This window comes from Syzygium oleosum, unplaced genomic scaffold (genome assembly GCF_021117445.2).
Source record: "Syzygium oleosum isolate NSW1041296 unplaced genomic scaffold, Sole_v2.1 Sole_v2.03, whole genome shotgun sequence".
NCBI classification, from domain to species: Eukaryota; Viridiplantae; Streptophyta; class Magnoliopsida; order Myrtales; family Myrtaceae; genus Syzygium; species Syzygium oleosum.
Genome location: NW_026607487.1, coordinates 17,314,623 through 17,330,324, shown reverse-complemented (window position 1 = coordinate 17,330,324; position 15,702 = coordinate 17,314,623). Strand labels below are relative to the sequence as shown.

General features: G+C 40.3%; 1 protein-coding gene and 1 long non-coding RNA gene across 2 annotated transcripts; one reads left to right on the top strand and one right to left on the bottom strand.

The window, feature by feature from the left end:
• The first annotated feature begins 787 nt into the window (after nucleotides 1-787).
• Nucleotides 788-8,127, top strand: LOC115664215 (disease resistance protein RPV1-like). Its single transcript, XM_030586163.2, has 5 exons — nucleotides 788-1,396; nucleotides 3,186-4,299; nucleotides 4,692-5,102; nucleotides 5,681-7,285; nucleotides 7,445-8,127. The coding sequence occupies exons 1-5, from the start codon at nucleotides 918-920 to the stop codon at nucleotides 7,946-7,948; spliced, it is 4,113 nt and encodes a 1,370-aa protein (XP_030442023.1). The 5' UTR covers nucleotides 788-917; the 3' UTR covers nucleotides 7,949-8,127.
• Nucleotides 8,128-12,916: 4,789 nt separating this feature from the next.
• LOC115684135 (uncharacterized) lies at nucleotides 12,917-14,671 on the bottom strand. The gene is made up of 4 exons (XR_008815951.1): nucleotides 14,549-14,671; nucleotides 13,938-13,991; nucleotides 13,100-13,173; nucleotides 12,917-12,986 (listed from the first exon to the last, which is right to left on the bottom strand). It is a non-coding gene; the product is annotated as an uncharacterized LOC115684135 (long non-coding RNA).
• Nucleotides 14,672-15,702: the final 1,031 nt, after the last annotated feature.

Genomic DNA, 15,702 nt, shown 5'->3' with positions numbered 1-15,702 from the left:
AGGAGAAGCAAAGCAGGCAAGAAAGGCACATGAGAAGAAAAGCAAGCAAAAGAGAGAAACGAATGGTATTATTATTTTCCTTGATAGTTTGGAGAATCGCTTCTTCGAATCCGAGCTTGAGTACATAGTTGATTTTGTGCGCCTAACCCTTGCCTATTGTTGGGTCCCATCAAATGAATGATTGTCATGAATTCGGTCGATGGAGCTACCATTAGAGAAAAAAAAAAAAAAAGAAGGTGCGAAACCCACCTTTATTGAAACTTTCCATTAAACAATCTAATGTATAAACCTAGAAAGTATAGTAGGGAAAATTTGTGGTTTCATGAAATCTTATATGAATTCCGTTATCAATCCTCGTAGTAGATTGGTCTTGGCCAATAAAATTTCTCACGAGACAATATTTATTTTCAAATTTCTCATATAAATTTTGTCTGATGAATCATTGATTCGAAATCACGAGATTAGACGAATTGCAGTCCGTCTACAATTTATAAACGAATCTAATAAATGCAAAAGACACACACACACATAGTTTTAAAGTGGCTCGAGATGAATGTGCAAATGTGAAAATATTGAATAATAGATCTTAAACAAAGAAGACCAACATGTTCGAGCAACCCTTCGGGTATGTATTTCTTAAGTTGTTAATTCATGAGGACGTGAAGAGTTTTCGATGAAAAGTTAAGACAGACCACACATTTCACGTACGAGGTAGCATCGGTGCATTGTAGAAATCGCTTTGCTCGCCGCGACACGCAACGAAGGGAACCGAAACAGGAACCCGTCAGTACGTTGATGCTCATTGCTCCTTTAGTCATCGTCACGAAGCGCTTTAGGCTGTTATTAAAGCTGGCCATTAGTCTCTGCGATCGCCGCCTCCGTCGTCAAAGAGACCTCGCGAAGCGAAAACAACGACGATGGTGCTGGACGATCCTGAAGAGGACGACGCTCTGTCCTCCTCTCGCTACCGCTACGACGTCTTCCTCAGCTTCCGCGGCGTCGACACCCGCCATGGCATCACCGAGCGCCTCTACCGCGAGCTCGTGCTCAACGGCGTCCGCGCCTTCCGCGACGAAGAAGGCCTCGAGGGAGGGGAGGAGATAGACTCGAGCCTCCTGGATGCAATCGACGACTCCGCGGCCGCCGTGGCCATCATCTCCGAGAACTACGCCACCTCGAGGTGGTGCCTGGAGGAGCTCGCGCGGATCGTCGAGCGCCGGAAGCTGTTGCTCCCGGTGTTCTACAACGTGGAACCCTGGCAAGTGCGGAGGCAGGCAGGCCCGTTCAAGGAGGGGTTTGAGAAGCACGAGAAGAGGTACGAGTCGGAGAAGGTCAACCGGTGGAAGACCGCCATGGAGAAGGCTGGTAATATCTCCGGCTGGGATTCGAAGGTCAGGTGAGTAATTAATAATTATAACCGCGCGATCGTCTACATCTTACCTACTCTGAAAGTTCATGTTGAAAACGGTTTAGAATCAGCAGTCGATTGAACTCATACCTTCTTCTTCGATCTTTCATCAGTTGCTTCTGATCAGAACTCGGAAACTGTGCTGCGGTTGTTGTGAACTAACAATTGGCATTAACAACTCTTACCAAAAATGATTTTGAAAGATTAATTTTCAGTAACGGAAAATAAATTGAATATAGTTGGACCCGAGCAAGTCTTTAAAAGGCTCAAGGGGAAACAAGAAAAGAAATTTCCCGATACGGTGGAGGGATCTTCCCATAAGCTTTCTTTCACGTCAGCTTCGATTGTTTATCGCCGGACAGGATAATATAGTGGTTATCCGCACCTGGAATGATGAGTGGGGAGTTTCGGCTCCTGTTGGTTTGCCTGTACTTCGCACAGTGTTTGGAAACCAACATGCCAACCAGTACTCCTGGTTACCGAACAGGACAATAAATTGAATATGGTGAATAAAAAGCAAAGACAGAAATAAGATGTTGGAAAAATTTAGGGGTCAAGAAGGTTTTCTTTCTTTAAATTGGATCACCATTAAAAAGTTGATGTCGTCATCAAACGGGCTCGCAAGCGTTATGGAGAACACTTTGCTATTTTGCTAACGAGTATCATTCAAACACTTGCCGGATATCGTCGTATCACAAAACTGAAAATCAATGCATGGGTTACTAGGAGCCTTATTGGGTATTGTATCATGAATTAGGTCGGATAAAGGACACATGTACTTTTTACCGTGGGGGAATTAAGTTTGGCTATTCGTATTTTCTATTTGAAAATTACAATGAACTCATTGCTTAAAAGCACGTAAAGCTACTCATGAAGAAATTTGAGGAAAATCAGTAAAATGTGTTTAATATGAAATCCATCCTTAGTTTATGGTAATGTTAATACCGTTTGCCATTATCTTATGTGTGAGTATTTCCGGGCACAGACGATGTGTCTACGAAAAGAAGCTTTTAGGTGCATCCGACTCATATTATGTGAGCTAAGGTACACAAACGTTGCTTGTCTGAGTTCCTTATGGGAGAGAAGTTCGGAAGAGCAACAACCAGTTCCTAAGTGGACATACATTTATCCAAAATTGTGGTAAATTTGAGATTTTTTTGGTGGTTAAATGTGGCATAGGTGCATCAATTTAGAGTAAATGTGGCACGGGTATATCCATTTGAGATTTTTTGCGACACAAAATTAATTTGGGGTAACTGTTATACGGATGTATGGGTTTGAGGTTTTTGATGGTATTAGCCCCGTTTTTATTTGATTTTATATAACGAACTTTCATTCAAATGCATCATTATAATTCACACAATACTCAGTATATACTAATTTTGCATACCAATTTTTGCGTAACTTGCAGCTATGTATTCAATTTCTAAATTAATGCTGGGAATTCAAAAATCGTTTTAGAATATTATTTCATGAACTTTGCTAGTGTAACAGTTTTTTAGCTACTATTAGAAAAATAGCATGTTGTGAGCCTTAAATTCTTGAAGAAGTGGACCGTACAACAATTTCTAATTATCTGTTATTTATTTTTTAGTTGTCCAAAACAAACTGTTATTCTCATAATAGATTCAGGACAGTTACATAAGCATTTCTCTTATTTCATTAAGTGCGGACTGTGATTGAATGTTTAAATAAGCGTGCCACAATTCCATTCTCTAGAACCCCGCTTTTAAGTTGACTCTCGACCTCACTTACATGGTGATCACATTTATGACAGAAATGAAGCGGATATAATCCAATCTCTAGTGAAGAGAATCTTGACTAAATTGAAGAACACACCCTTGGGTGTGGCCAAGTATCCCGTTGGACTCGATCGTCGCTTTGAAGAGCTGAAGAGGATTATGGACGTTAATTTGAATGGTGTCCTGATCTTGGGGTTCCATGGAATGGGCGGAGTTGGCAAGACAACCCTCGCCAAGGCTCTTTACAATAAGCTCGTGGCTCGCTTCCAACGTCGCAGCTTTGTTCCAAAGATAAGAGAGTCTTCACAGGTGGAAGGTGGCTTAGAATCTCTCCAAGCCAAACTGATCGGTGATCTTTCCTCAAGTAAAGAGTCGGGACGGCAAATCGAAGACATTAGCGCTGGCATCAATCAGATCAAACAGCTAGTGTACGAGGAACCGGTGCTCATTGTGCTTGATGACGTGAACGACATAAGGCAACTTAAGGCACTGGCGGGTAGTAGAGACTGGTTCTACGATGGAACTCGAATCATCGTGACCACACGAGACAAAGAGGTCCTCCCGGAGAGCATTGTGAATGAGTTTTATGAGGTGAAGGAGTTGACTTTCCCCGAGGCACTTCAACTCTTCAGTTACCATGCCTTTGGAAGGGACCAACCGAATAAAAATTTAAAGGGCGTGGCAGAGCAAATTGTGCTTCTCACGGGGAGACTCCCGCTGGCTCTGGAAGTTTTTGGATCCTTCTTGTATGACAAGAGGAGGGCAGAGGAATGGCAAGATGCATTGCAGAAGCTGAGTCGGATTCGACCTGGGCATTTGCAAGATGTTCTTGAGATAAGCTTTCATGCGCTCGATGACCAAGAGAAGTGCGTTTTCCTCGATATTGCATGCTTCTTCGTTCAGATGAAGATGACAAGAGAAGATGCTATATACGTATTGAGGGGTTGTGGTCTAAATCCCGAGATAACAATCAAGGTCCTAACAGCGAAATCGCTCCTTAAAATCATTGAGGATGGCGTCTTGTGGATGCATGACCAAATAAGAGACATGGGAAGAGAGATCGTTCAGAGAGAAAACTATGAACACCCTAGTATGCGCAGCAGATTATGGGACCGCAATGAAATCCTCAAGGTTCTCAAGAACAAGAAGGTAGGGAAGACCATTTTTCAATCTTGACTTGTACAAATGAATTGCTTAAACCTTAGGAGCATTTATCTCTCACAAACTTCTATAGTGGCTGATCCGAAAATCTTCTTGAAGTAGATTGATAACTGATGCAGGCTTAGTTCGATACTTGTTTTTTCTCATACATATGTTGCTTACTTGTCCAACAAACACGCTACAAGTAATTTTGAGTCAAGAGGTTGGCAGTGACGACAATTTTCTTCTAATTTCTCACAAGATGAGGTTTTTAAGCTTTTATATCTATCAGGTACTTGCGTCACTCCTTTTCACAAATTAATATATCAATTTCGGCCTTCCCTTTTTGTGAACTTGATTTGATTTCTTGTCTGAAATTCCTTTTTGTCGAATGGTCACAGGGAACAAGAAATATTCAGGGAATTGCATTGGACATGGGAAAAAGGGAGGAGATAAGCACTACAGCTGGATTAAGACATAACTTCATGATCCACCGCTCTTTTCAGTCGGGATTTGCATACTTCAGGGAAATGTGCAAGACATGGTTTCCACGGAAGCAAGACAATGAGAAGGTGGTGACTCTGCAAACTGCTTGTTTTACGCCAATGGTCGACCTTAGGCTGCTTCAAATTAATTATGTGGCACTGGACGGAGGTTTCGAGCATATACCAGCAGAATTGAAGTGGCTTCAGTGGAAAGGGTGCCCTATGAAGACATTTCCTTTCGACAGTTGCCCCCAGGATCTTGGAGTCCTTGACCTCTCGGAAAGCAAAATCAATAGTATGCAGAAGCGGAGACATTCTAAGAAACAGGTATGCTATACAAAAATCTCATAACATGTAAGATGATTCTACATTCTTTTCTCCGTGCTGCCTAGACCTTAGTAGCAGTCAACTATTTTGATGTGATGAGAGTATGTAGCACTGGAGTCGACATCTGGCCTCGTGATAATGAATACTAAAGTACCTTCTAGACAAGATTTGTGTATAATCGATTAAAACGTTATATTGTTTGGGCTGAACTTAAGACTTTTTCCTGGTTTATTACTGTTTGTAGAATAGGTACAGAATGCGACAAACCCTTTGACACGGGTGCGCTTCTTATCCTGTCTTCCTTCTTTGAATGGCTTCAAGAAATCCATTAAGTTTACTCGCCGGAAAAAAAAAAAAAACTGAATTATGCTCCTTATATTCCATCTGTCAGCTTGGCCTTTGCATCCATACAGATACCAATTGCTTCTACCGCTTGCTTCTTGGCTCTTTTCTTACATGGGCAATTTATGTATATGCTCCTCTACTTTCCATTTGTGCCCTCTATTTTTTTCAATAGTCTGTTTCCCTCAAAATTTTCTACCATAATTATTTTGCTTCCAAAATACTCTTGTGGGCAGTTGGCTAAGAAATTGTTGGTCATGGATCTCCGTGATTGCTACGGCCTTACTGATATCCCCGATTTATCTGGGTTTGATATCTTGGAGAAACTGATTCTTGTGCGTTGCAAAGGACTTCTGAAGATTCATGAGTCAGTCGGTGACCTGACCAAGTTAATATATTTGAACCTCAGTGACTGCTCCAATCTTTTGGAATTTCCAAGTGATGTCTCTGGATTGAAATGCCTTGAAACGCTTGTCCTCTCTGGTTGTTCAAAGCTGAAGGAACTGCCGACAGACCTTAGCAGCATGAGATCTTTGAAGGAGCTTTTCATTGATTACACAGCGATAGCGCAACTTCCTCAGTCAATCTTTCGTCTAAAAAAATTAGAGAATTTCAGTTTGAAAAGATGCAGTGCACTGGAACAACTTCCTGATTGCATAGGAGAACTGAGTTCTCTAAAGGACATTGCTCTTGATGGTTCAGCAATCAAAGAACTTCCTAGTTCAATAAAGTCCTGGACAGAACTTGAGAAATTAAGTCTCGTGTTGTGCAAATCGCTCACGGCACTTCCTGATACTATTGGGAATCTCAGATCATTGACACATCTTTTCCTTGGTTGCAGTTCGCTGACACAGCTACCTGCTTCTGTGGGTCAATTATCCCGGCTAAAATGCCTATCCCTCAATCTTTGTAGACATCTAAGCAAATTGCCTGACACAATTGATGGCTTATCATCTTTGGTTTGGTTAGATTTAGAGGGGACAGGAATTGAAGAAGTTCCGAGTCAGGTTGGGGCTTTGAACATGCTCGAAAAGCTTGAGATGAGATCGTGTCGTTCGCTTAAAACTTTACCCAAGTCCATTGGAAATATGTCGAGCCTCATCGATCTGTTCTTGGATAACACCATGATAACATCACTGCCAGAGTCCATAGGAATGCTTGAAAGGCTTCGCACCTTAAGACTAAGTCAATGCACGCAACTCCGGCAACTACCTGCTTCACTTGGGAAGTTGAAAAGTCTGGTTTACTTAGTAATGCCAGGAACTTGTGTCACAGAATTACCGCAGGAATTTGGGATGCTCACAAGCCTGACATCATTGAAAATGAGAAAAGAGCCGAATAGAGGACAGCCTCTAAATGTGGAAGACAATCCAGAACTGGCCAATGCCCTAAAACATATCGTTCTTCCAGAGTCCTTTGCAAATCTCTGTTCATTGAAAGAGATGGATGCTCATGCTTGGGGATTTTCGGGAAGCATCTCCAATAATTTTGATAGGCTGTTGTCTTTGGAGGATTTGAATTTGGGTCGTAACGATTTTTCTAGCTTGCCATCCAGTCTGAGGGGCCTTGTGCTTCTGAAAAAACTCAACTTGTCTCATTGTAACAAGCTCACATATCTGCCTCCACTTCCCTCGAGCTTGCTTGAGTTGATTATGGCGAACTGTACTGCATTGGAGAGTATATATGACTTGACAAATGTGGAGGATTTAAAGGAGCTGAATTTTACTAATTGCAGCAATTTAGTTGACATCCCCGGTCTCCAGGCATTGAAGTCTCTAAGACGTTTATTCTTGGGTGGTTGCAAGGCATGCTTCCCAGCAGTGAAGAGAAGAATTGAAAAGGTAATAACATGACTCATAGCTCCCACTTTGAGAAAACTATTCTACTGTAGCTAAAAGATGGATGAAGATCAGTTTTCAGTTATTTCCTCCTTCGTTTAATATCTTCAATCATGAATGCAGAAAGTTTGACCTTAAATGTGTTTTTAATGGAAAATGCAGGTTGCTTTAAAGCATTTGTACAACTTGTGTGTCCCTGGGAGCGAGATTCCCCGATGGTTTCGTCAAGAAGTTTCTCATTTTATTGCTCCGAAGAACCGCGAGATTAGAGGAATAATTTTCGCTGTTGTTGTCTCTCTGGACAGTGTAAACCGGGGAAACATTTCACTACCAGCAATCGTGGACATTAAAGGAAGGCTTCTCAGGATTGAAGATCCAATACACACCACGGTATTAAACCTGATGGGGGTCCCTGACACAAGTGAAGACCAGCTTTACTTAATTAGATTTCCAGAATTCAGGCCAATGGTTCGGATGTTAAAAGAAGGAGACAGGATAGATATAGTGCTGCGAGACCCGCCCTACTTTCCTGGGCTCTCACTGAAAAAGCGCGGGATATATCTGGTTTTTGAGAATGATGATGATTATGTTGATAATGAAGAATGGTTGGACGAATCCCAGCAGTCAGTGTCTCATAAACTGGCCAAGTTCATCAGCTCCTTGTGAAATATTTTTTCTTTATCCTCACAATTTAGTGACAAAAAAGCTACTCTAAACTTCTATTTTAGAAATTCGTTTGTCCCTCCACCACTTCATAACATGCCTCTTCCGGCAATATTTGGTCCAGGGTTCATCCCAAGACTTGGAATAAGAATTGTGTATGTAAGGTGATTGTGTTATAATTATATTATCTATAATGTGATCCCACATTTAGTTTATTATTGCTCACAGTAATTAATTTCGTCAACGTTTATTGAGCGCATTAAAATACGTGATAACTATGATCACCCAATATTAAGATAATTATCGTGATGGGAGAAGTTATCTATAAGAGTATGAATTAGGATATAAATAGGTCATCTAAGCCAAACTCTCTCATAACAAGAAGATCAATCTCTCATTAATTGATCTGAGATATCGAAAAACACACCATCGACGTTGAGAGAGCAATTGGCTAGAAGTACCTATCGACGATCGTCAAAGCTCTGCGTATCAGGTTCTCGATTTCATCAATAGCTGGAGGTTAGTACAAATTTTTCAACATTTCCGCACTCGATTATGATTATGCATGATTATAGTTTATACATGAATAATTGAAATCTTCAGTCTTCCGCTATAGTTAAATTTCTAACAATTGGTATCAGAGCATGTTTATATCTCTACCTTGATGATTTTTCATGAGTTTTGAATAAATTAAAAATCGAGGCAATTTATGAGCAAAAGAGAAATTGGCGATTCCGGCCAAATTTGGACAACCCATCACCCGACTTTGGACCAGCACAGTCGCACCGCCATGAGCAACAAAAGCCCTAAGTTAATTCGGCATTATGATGTTCGTTGGACGTGAATTAGGCGGCGAAAGTCGTGGTGGTTAGGGTTTGCAGTTTGGCTAAATTTTGATTGATTCGGGGCAATTTCTTGACCGTTTTCACCAATTCTTGGACCTATGCGGTTGTGCCAACATGATCTCGAAAACTCACCAATTATTTTGGTCCATGGTGGCTTGCCAGAGGAGAATCGGGCGGAGGAAGGCACGGCGGAGGAAGGATCGCGCGGCTAGGCAGGCGTGTGTGACACACGTGCCCGTGCGAAGGCCAGGCACGTGTGATCCACGCGCCTGCACAGTGGATCCCGTGCGTGTTGTTCACGCGGTAGCGTGGTGGCTTGGGTGCATGTAGCACACGCGCCCATACGGGGTCCCAATGCTTAATTACTATTCTGCCCTTCCCGTTCGATTTTACTATTTTGCCCCTCTTCGTTAAAAAAAAATTCCTGTTTTGCCGCTTTGGCCACTAGATTTTACTGTTCTTCCCTTGTCCGCGTGATTTTTACAGTTTTGCCCTTGCATGCAATTTGGTGATTTTTATGCATGTAATTAAATGTCTAGTGATCCATATAGTTTTAATTAATTAGAAAGTAGCCACAGTATCTTTAATTAGTTAAAATTATATATTAAGAGCATCCGGATCACATTTAGAAAAGGACATTGATTGTAATTAATCGTATGAATATAATGAATTTTGTCACACAGGAATTTTCATTGTATTAATATGATTAATTATGATGAAATATCATATTATTTTTCTTAATTTACCTACAGGGATTAAGAAAAGGAATATAATATGGTAGTTTCTTCATAAAGTAATTATGAATCTATTTAAATTAAAAACTTAGCCTACAAGCAATTTTTACGTTATGTGATTCATATTTGTGACATGTTTTACATTAGTAAAGCATGATATATGTTTGATACGCCTCAAATTGGTGACATGAGCATGTATGTTTGATATGCAGTTATACAATCTGTGAATTTCTTTGAATTTAAGAATGATATTCCTGTGCTGAATGGTGAAAACTATAAAGTTTGGAAGGAGTTAATCCTTCTTCAATTGGGGTGCATGGATATTGACTATATTATACGGAAAGACGAATCGCTTGCTCCTTTTGACACGAGCACTGTAGCTGAAATAGCCCTTTTTGAACAATGGGAGCGGTCCAACCGCCTTAGTGTGATTTGAACCAATGCCCGAGGAATGATTTAGAAAAGGGAACGGATGAATAACATCACATATGCTTCTGCTGTTGGAAGCTTGATATATGCTCAGGTTTGCACTCGACCTGACATTGCTTTTGCTGTGGAAATGTTGGAAAAATATCATAGTAATCTAGGAATGGACCACTGGAGAGCTGCAAAAAAGATGATGAGGTACCTTTAAGGTACAAAAGATTAGATGCTTATGTATAGACAAACTGACAACCTGGAGGTAGTTGGTTATTCGGATTCGGATTTCGCTGGTTGCGTTGATTCTCGAAAATCAACATCTGGATATATTTTTATGTTAGCTAGCGGAGCCGTATCTTGGAGGAGTGCGAAGCAGACTTTGGTTGCTACTTCCACTATGGAGGTTGAGTTCATTTCCTGTTTTGAGGCTACCTCATATGGTGTGTAGTTGAAGAGTTTCATATCAAGGCTTAGAGTTGTTGATTCCATTATTAAGCCATTAAGGATATTTTGTGACAATTCAGCTGCTGTTTTCATCGCTAAAAACCACAAAAGTGGTAGTCGAAGCAAGCACATCGACATTAAGTATTTAGCTATAAGGGAACGTGTTAAAAAAAATAAAGTGGTCATTGAACACGTTAGAACTAATTTGATGTTAACTGATCCTTTAACTAAAGGCATGCCACTAATGAGTTACAAGGATCATGTGTTTAGGATAGGAATTGGTCTTATCATGTAAATTTTCGTCATATGGACGAATTGGTGAAACTGTTACTCAATTGTGATGTTATTCTCAATTCTGGTGTATACATTCAGTTATTCTGAGAATAACAATCATTTTTTGACCTAGAATAAACATAAGGTTTATTCATTAAGTTATGTTATCACATATGGGCAGATAAGACGCATTGTGATACATGGAAGATATTACTCGTTCTAAGAGGACTTATTGCCATGATTCATGTGTTTTATTTTCAACATGAAGTTTTTGTGTTTGGTTCAATATTTCATTTGGTGAAATGTTGGGATCAAGTGGGAGAATGTTATAATTATTATATCTATAATGTGATCCCACATTTAGTTTATTATTGCCCACATTGATTAATTTCGTCAACGTATATTGAGCGCATTAAAATACGTGATAACTATGATCGCCCAATATTAAGATAACTATCTTGATGGGAGAAGTTATCTATAAGAGTATGAATTGAGATATAAATAGGTTATTTAAGTCAAACCCTCTCATAACAAGAAGATCGATCTCTCATTCATTGATTTGAGCTATCGGAAAACACAACATCGACGTTGAGAAGGCAATTGGCTAGAAGTACCTATCGATGATCGTCAAAGCTCCGCATATCAGGTTCTCGATTTCATTAATGGCTGAATGTCAGTACAGATTTTTTAACGTTTCCGCACTCGATTATGATTATGCATGGTTATAGTTTATACATGAATAATCGGAATTTTCAGTCTTTCGCTATAGTTAAATTTCTAACATATCGTACCCATTTTCTTGCAAGCAGCTTGTGCTTAGAGAATAGAATAGGATATTGCTCCGACAGATACCCTCTGCCTTTCTCCTGCATTTGACCGAATGATTAAGCACAGAGCCGCTAGTACTTATGCAAGGTGTCAAGGACCAAGTAACAAGTCCATAATTCCTTCTTTAGCAAAACAAAAAATCCATAATTCCTTCTTTGTTGGAAGTAGACCTGTCAAAATGGGTCATAAACCCATTTCTTAATCCATATATCATTAAATGGGTTATAAATGTGTTAGTTATATTCAGTAAATGAGTGGTGTAATCATAATATGTATGTTAAATGAGTCATAAATGATTTTACAACTTGTTGAAATTCAACTCATGCTTTCACTCAATCTTATGCTCACTCATTTTGCACTATCATCTCAATTTGGGTATGAGTTTTCCTAGATTGAGTTAAATATTGAAATATATTAGCAATTTCGATTGGGTCGGGTATGGGTAATTATATTTGCATTACATGGAAATTGATCAAAATAGGTTAAATTGGTCTATTTGGGTCGGACCATTTTCCGACCCAATCCAAACCCGACCCGACCCATCTGTTTGACAGATCTTGTTGGAAGGGGGTCATAGGATAACTTAGAAGTTGAATCAGTTTTGAAAATCCGAGAAAATGTTTCTTCATTCTTCAAGTAATGAGGTACATTCAGCAATCTCATGTTGAGCAATTCCTGATAACCACCACTGACTTTTGACGGAGGTTCGGTTGGCTTGTGTCACCCTCGAACAACTCAGCGATTCAACTGGCGGTAGCTCTCAGAGTAGCACCCAAAATAACCTAACAGATTTCCCACTCATCCAGAGAAAAAACGATCAGAGAATTCATGAAAGAGAATAGGCAAAGGAACTCCTTATTGCCGCCAACCAAGCAGTATGCAAGAAATGAGCAGTGAACCGGTTGTGAATAAAAGGTGAGCCACCATTAAGAAGAAAGCTTTGACAAGAAACAAAGAACAGGAAGACATAACAAGACGTTTCTAGAAAAGCATGCAAAACTTCGCAGTTTGGCTGGAACTAGGCCCCAAGACGCATGTACAGAATGAACGTAAGCAGCATTCCTACCGCTCTGAAACGAGTGATACTCTTGGCATCTGGAAGGAGTCCAGAAGTCTGGTACATCGCATCCCTCCCTTTCCTTCTGTTCAGGGATGTGTACACCCTTTTGTCGAGAAGGGCAATTGCGGAAGGGAGAATCCCTAAGATCGTATGTTTGCGATTCTAATAAGAATAGAGAAACTCAAACAGTCTAAAAATTTCATTTCACAGTAGTAAGAAACATATACATGTACATCCGAGCCAATGACTTGGGAAGCACTAGCCACTGTAACTCCTCTAAGAGAGTGAATCAGGTTTGAAGCACGGAGAGCAACTATTATAATGTCTATGTATAAAAGAAATATATAAAAAAAAGCTACGACTATGATACTGTCACACCCCGAATACAACCAAAACGGGATCGTAACACGGCCGTCCTTTCACCCAAAGGACGCAGCCTAAACTTAAACAAGACTCGAAAACATAGAGCTTTCTAAAACCATCAAAAGGATATATACAAATCCAACAAAAAAACTATTCCAATAGCTCAACGTCAATATGTACAACGTACCCAAAATCCCACAATCAAAAAGAAATCCTCCGACTAACGCCCGCTCACGCCCTACTTGCGGCCAGCAGAAGAACCTGAAAGGTATGTAAGATAAGGGGTGAGCTACCACGGCTCAGTGAGTAACATATTTCTTCTAAGTGGGTCGAACAATTACTGTGCAATAGCATAAAAATATCACAGCTCATAACTCAAACTCAATGTACAATATAACCAAAAATATCTCAAAGGTATAATAACTTTTCAATAAAAGTCATTCGTATCAGATTTCTCAATAAAAACTCACTTAACAACAATAGCCAATCATCAATGGTCTATCCATTGACTAGTCTCATCACATAACACGTTGATGGTCAATCCATCAACCAATCTCATGCTCGTAATCAAACTATGGTCAAGTTTAACGCCGTGACAAAGGCGACCAAGTTTAACCCTCTTGGCAAGGTCTACCACTTATTATAAGCCGGCGGTTCGGCCCAGAAGGATATCCTGACAGTATGCATACTCCCCCCTCAACGGGTTCTCAACATAGTAATACGAGCAGCAGCAACTTATAACTCAATCTAGAAATCCATAATCAACACCAATAAATCCATTTCACAAAACATTTCACAACAAGAATAGCCCGCGGCTAATCCTCTTCACAAAACCTTTAATATAAGCATTCACAAAAGCTTCATTTCAATAACGTCATCAGACTTTTCAACTCATTTCACAATCGACAAAAGGTAGTAAATGATCGATCCAATTTATGCAGAAAACATGCTCCACTGTATTAAAAATTATATCTCATTATCAAAATATGAATTTGTAAATTCATAGAAGATATAATGTCCCTCACCTGGTAATCCACAACTAACCCATATGTGATACTTGAGCCGACGGTTCCAAAATCCTATCAAACATACGGAAAAACGAATCAAAACCGAGTAATACTTACCCCTAACGCGCGACTCGAATAAGCTAAGGCTAACTAGCCAATAATCCGACACCCACGAGCCTACGATGGCTTGCTCAATGGAAAAAATCTAATGCCAACCACAACGAACAACTCGCGCGCCAAATTTCCACGCGCCATAACTTCCTCCACCGGACTCCGTTTTGCGCGCTCTTATAGTCAAAACGAAACCCATCCAGCATACTATGGATGTCCCAACACAGCCAACCCAAACAACAGCCCAAAAACAACAATCAAAGCCCTGGAAAGTACTGTTCACGAAATTTCAGATTATGCTCTCAACTTCAAAATTTGATTCCGGACAAACCGTAACTCCGAATCGATATCCGTCAAAACGCACAGCCCCACAACACCATAATCTTTCATTTTCATGGATATTTAAGACTTGACAACCCAAAAATTGGACTACGCAGCTCAAATCCACATAACTCTTATTTCCGAGCCCTAATCGAAAAATTATTCCGATAGGACTAACGAGGGTTGCGAGTACTTACTAGTCGTTGCGTTACTTAGTCGGAATGGCTCGGCGAGGACCCGCGCGCACAAACCCTCCCTTTCTCTTCTTCCCTTTCTCCTCTCCTTTTTCCTTTTCTTCTCCTCTGTTTTTCTCTTCTGTTTTTCCCGACCAGCCGTTGCTTCTTCCTTTTATCTTTACTTTTTGACTTTTCTTTTCTTTTCTTTTCTTTTTTTTTTTTCCTTCAGCCTAAGTCTTTTGACCTGGTCAAAAGAAGAGGCAAATATTACATTCTACCCTCCTTAAAAAATTTCGTCCTCGAAATTTAGCCTTACCTTAACTTTCAAACAAATGAGGGTATTTGTTTCTTGCTTCTTCCTCAAGCTCCCATGTGGCTTCTCTCTCAGTATGATTTTGCCATTGAATTTTCACATAAGGGATTATACGTCGCCGCAGCACTTGCTCTTTTTTATCCACAATGCGAATAGGCTGTTCTTCATATGTCAGGTTTTCTCTTAACCTCAAAGGAGTGAAATCCAATACGTGTTCAGGATTTGGCACATATTTTCGCAATAAAGATACATGGAATACATTATGAACTCCAGATAACGCTGGTGGCAAGGCCAGTTTATAAGCAACTTCACCAATCTTCTCCAATATCAAGAACGGTCCCACATATCTTGGACTTAGTTTCCCGCGAGTGCCAAATCTCATAACACCCTTCATAGGTGAAACCTTTAGAAACACGTGATCTCCCACATCAAATTCTATCTTGCGCCTTTTAAGGTCTGCATAGCTTTTCTGACGGCTTTGAGCTGTTTTCAGTCGCTCTCGAATCAACCTGACTTTTTCTTCTGATTGTTGTATAAACTCAGGGCCAGTCAACCTCTTCTCACCAACATCGTCCCAACAAACCGGACTTCTGCATTTTCGACCATACATTGCTTCAAAAGGTGCCATCTTAATACTGGAATGGTAGCTGTTATTATAGGAGAATTCTGCCAAGTGCAGATGGTCATCCCATGAACCACCAAAGTTAATAGCACAAGATCGTAGCATATCCTCTAACGTCTGAATCGTTCTCTCCGATTGCCCGTCTGTCTGTGGATGAAAAGCCGTACTGAAGTTGAGTTTAGTACCCAACGCCCCTTGCAAGCTCTTCCAGAAGTTGGATACAAACCTAGGATCTCGATC

Coding starts and splice junctions, on each gene's coding strand:
- LOC115664215 (XM_030586163.2), top strand. CDS start 918: ATGGTGCTGGACGATCCTGAAGAGGACGACGCTCTGTCCTCCTCTCGC. Junction 4,300..4,691: donor AGGTTCTCAAGAACAAGAAG/GTAGGGAAGACC, acceptor GAATGGTCACAG/GGAACAAGAAATATTCAGGG. Junction 5,103..5,680: donor GGAGACATTCTAAGAAACAG/GTATGCTATACA, acceptor TCTTGTGGGCAG/TTGGCTAAGAAATTGTTGGT.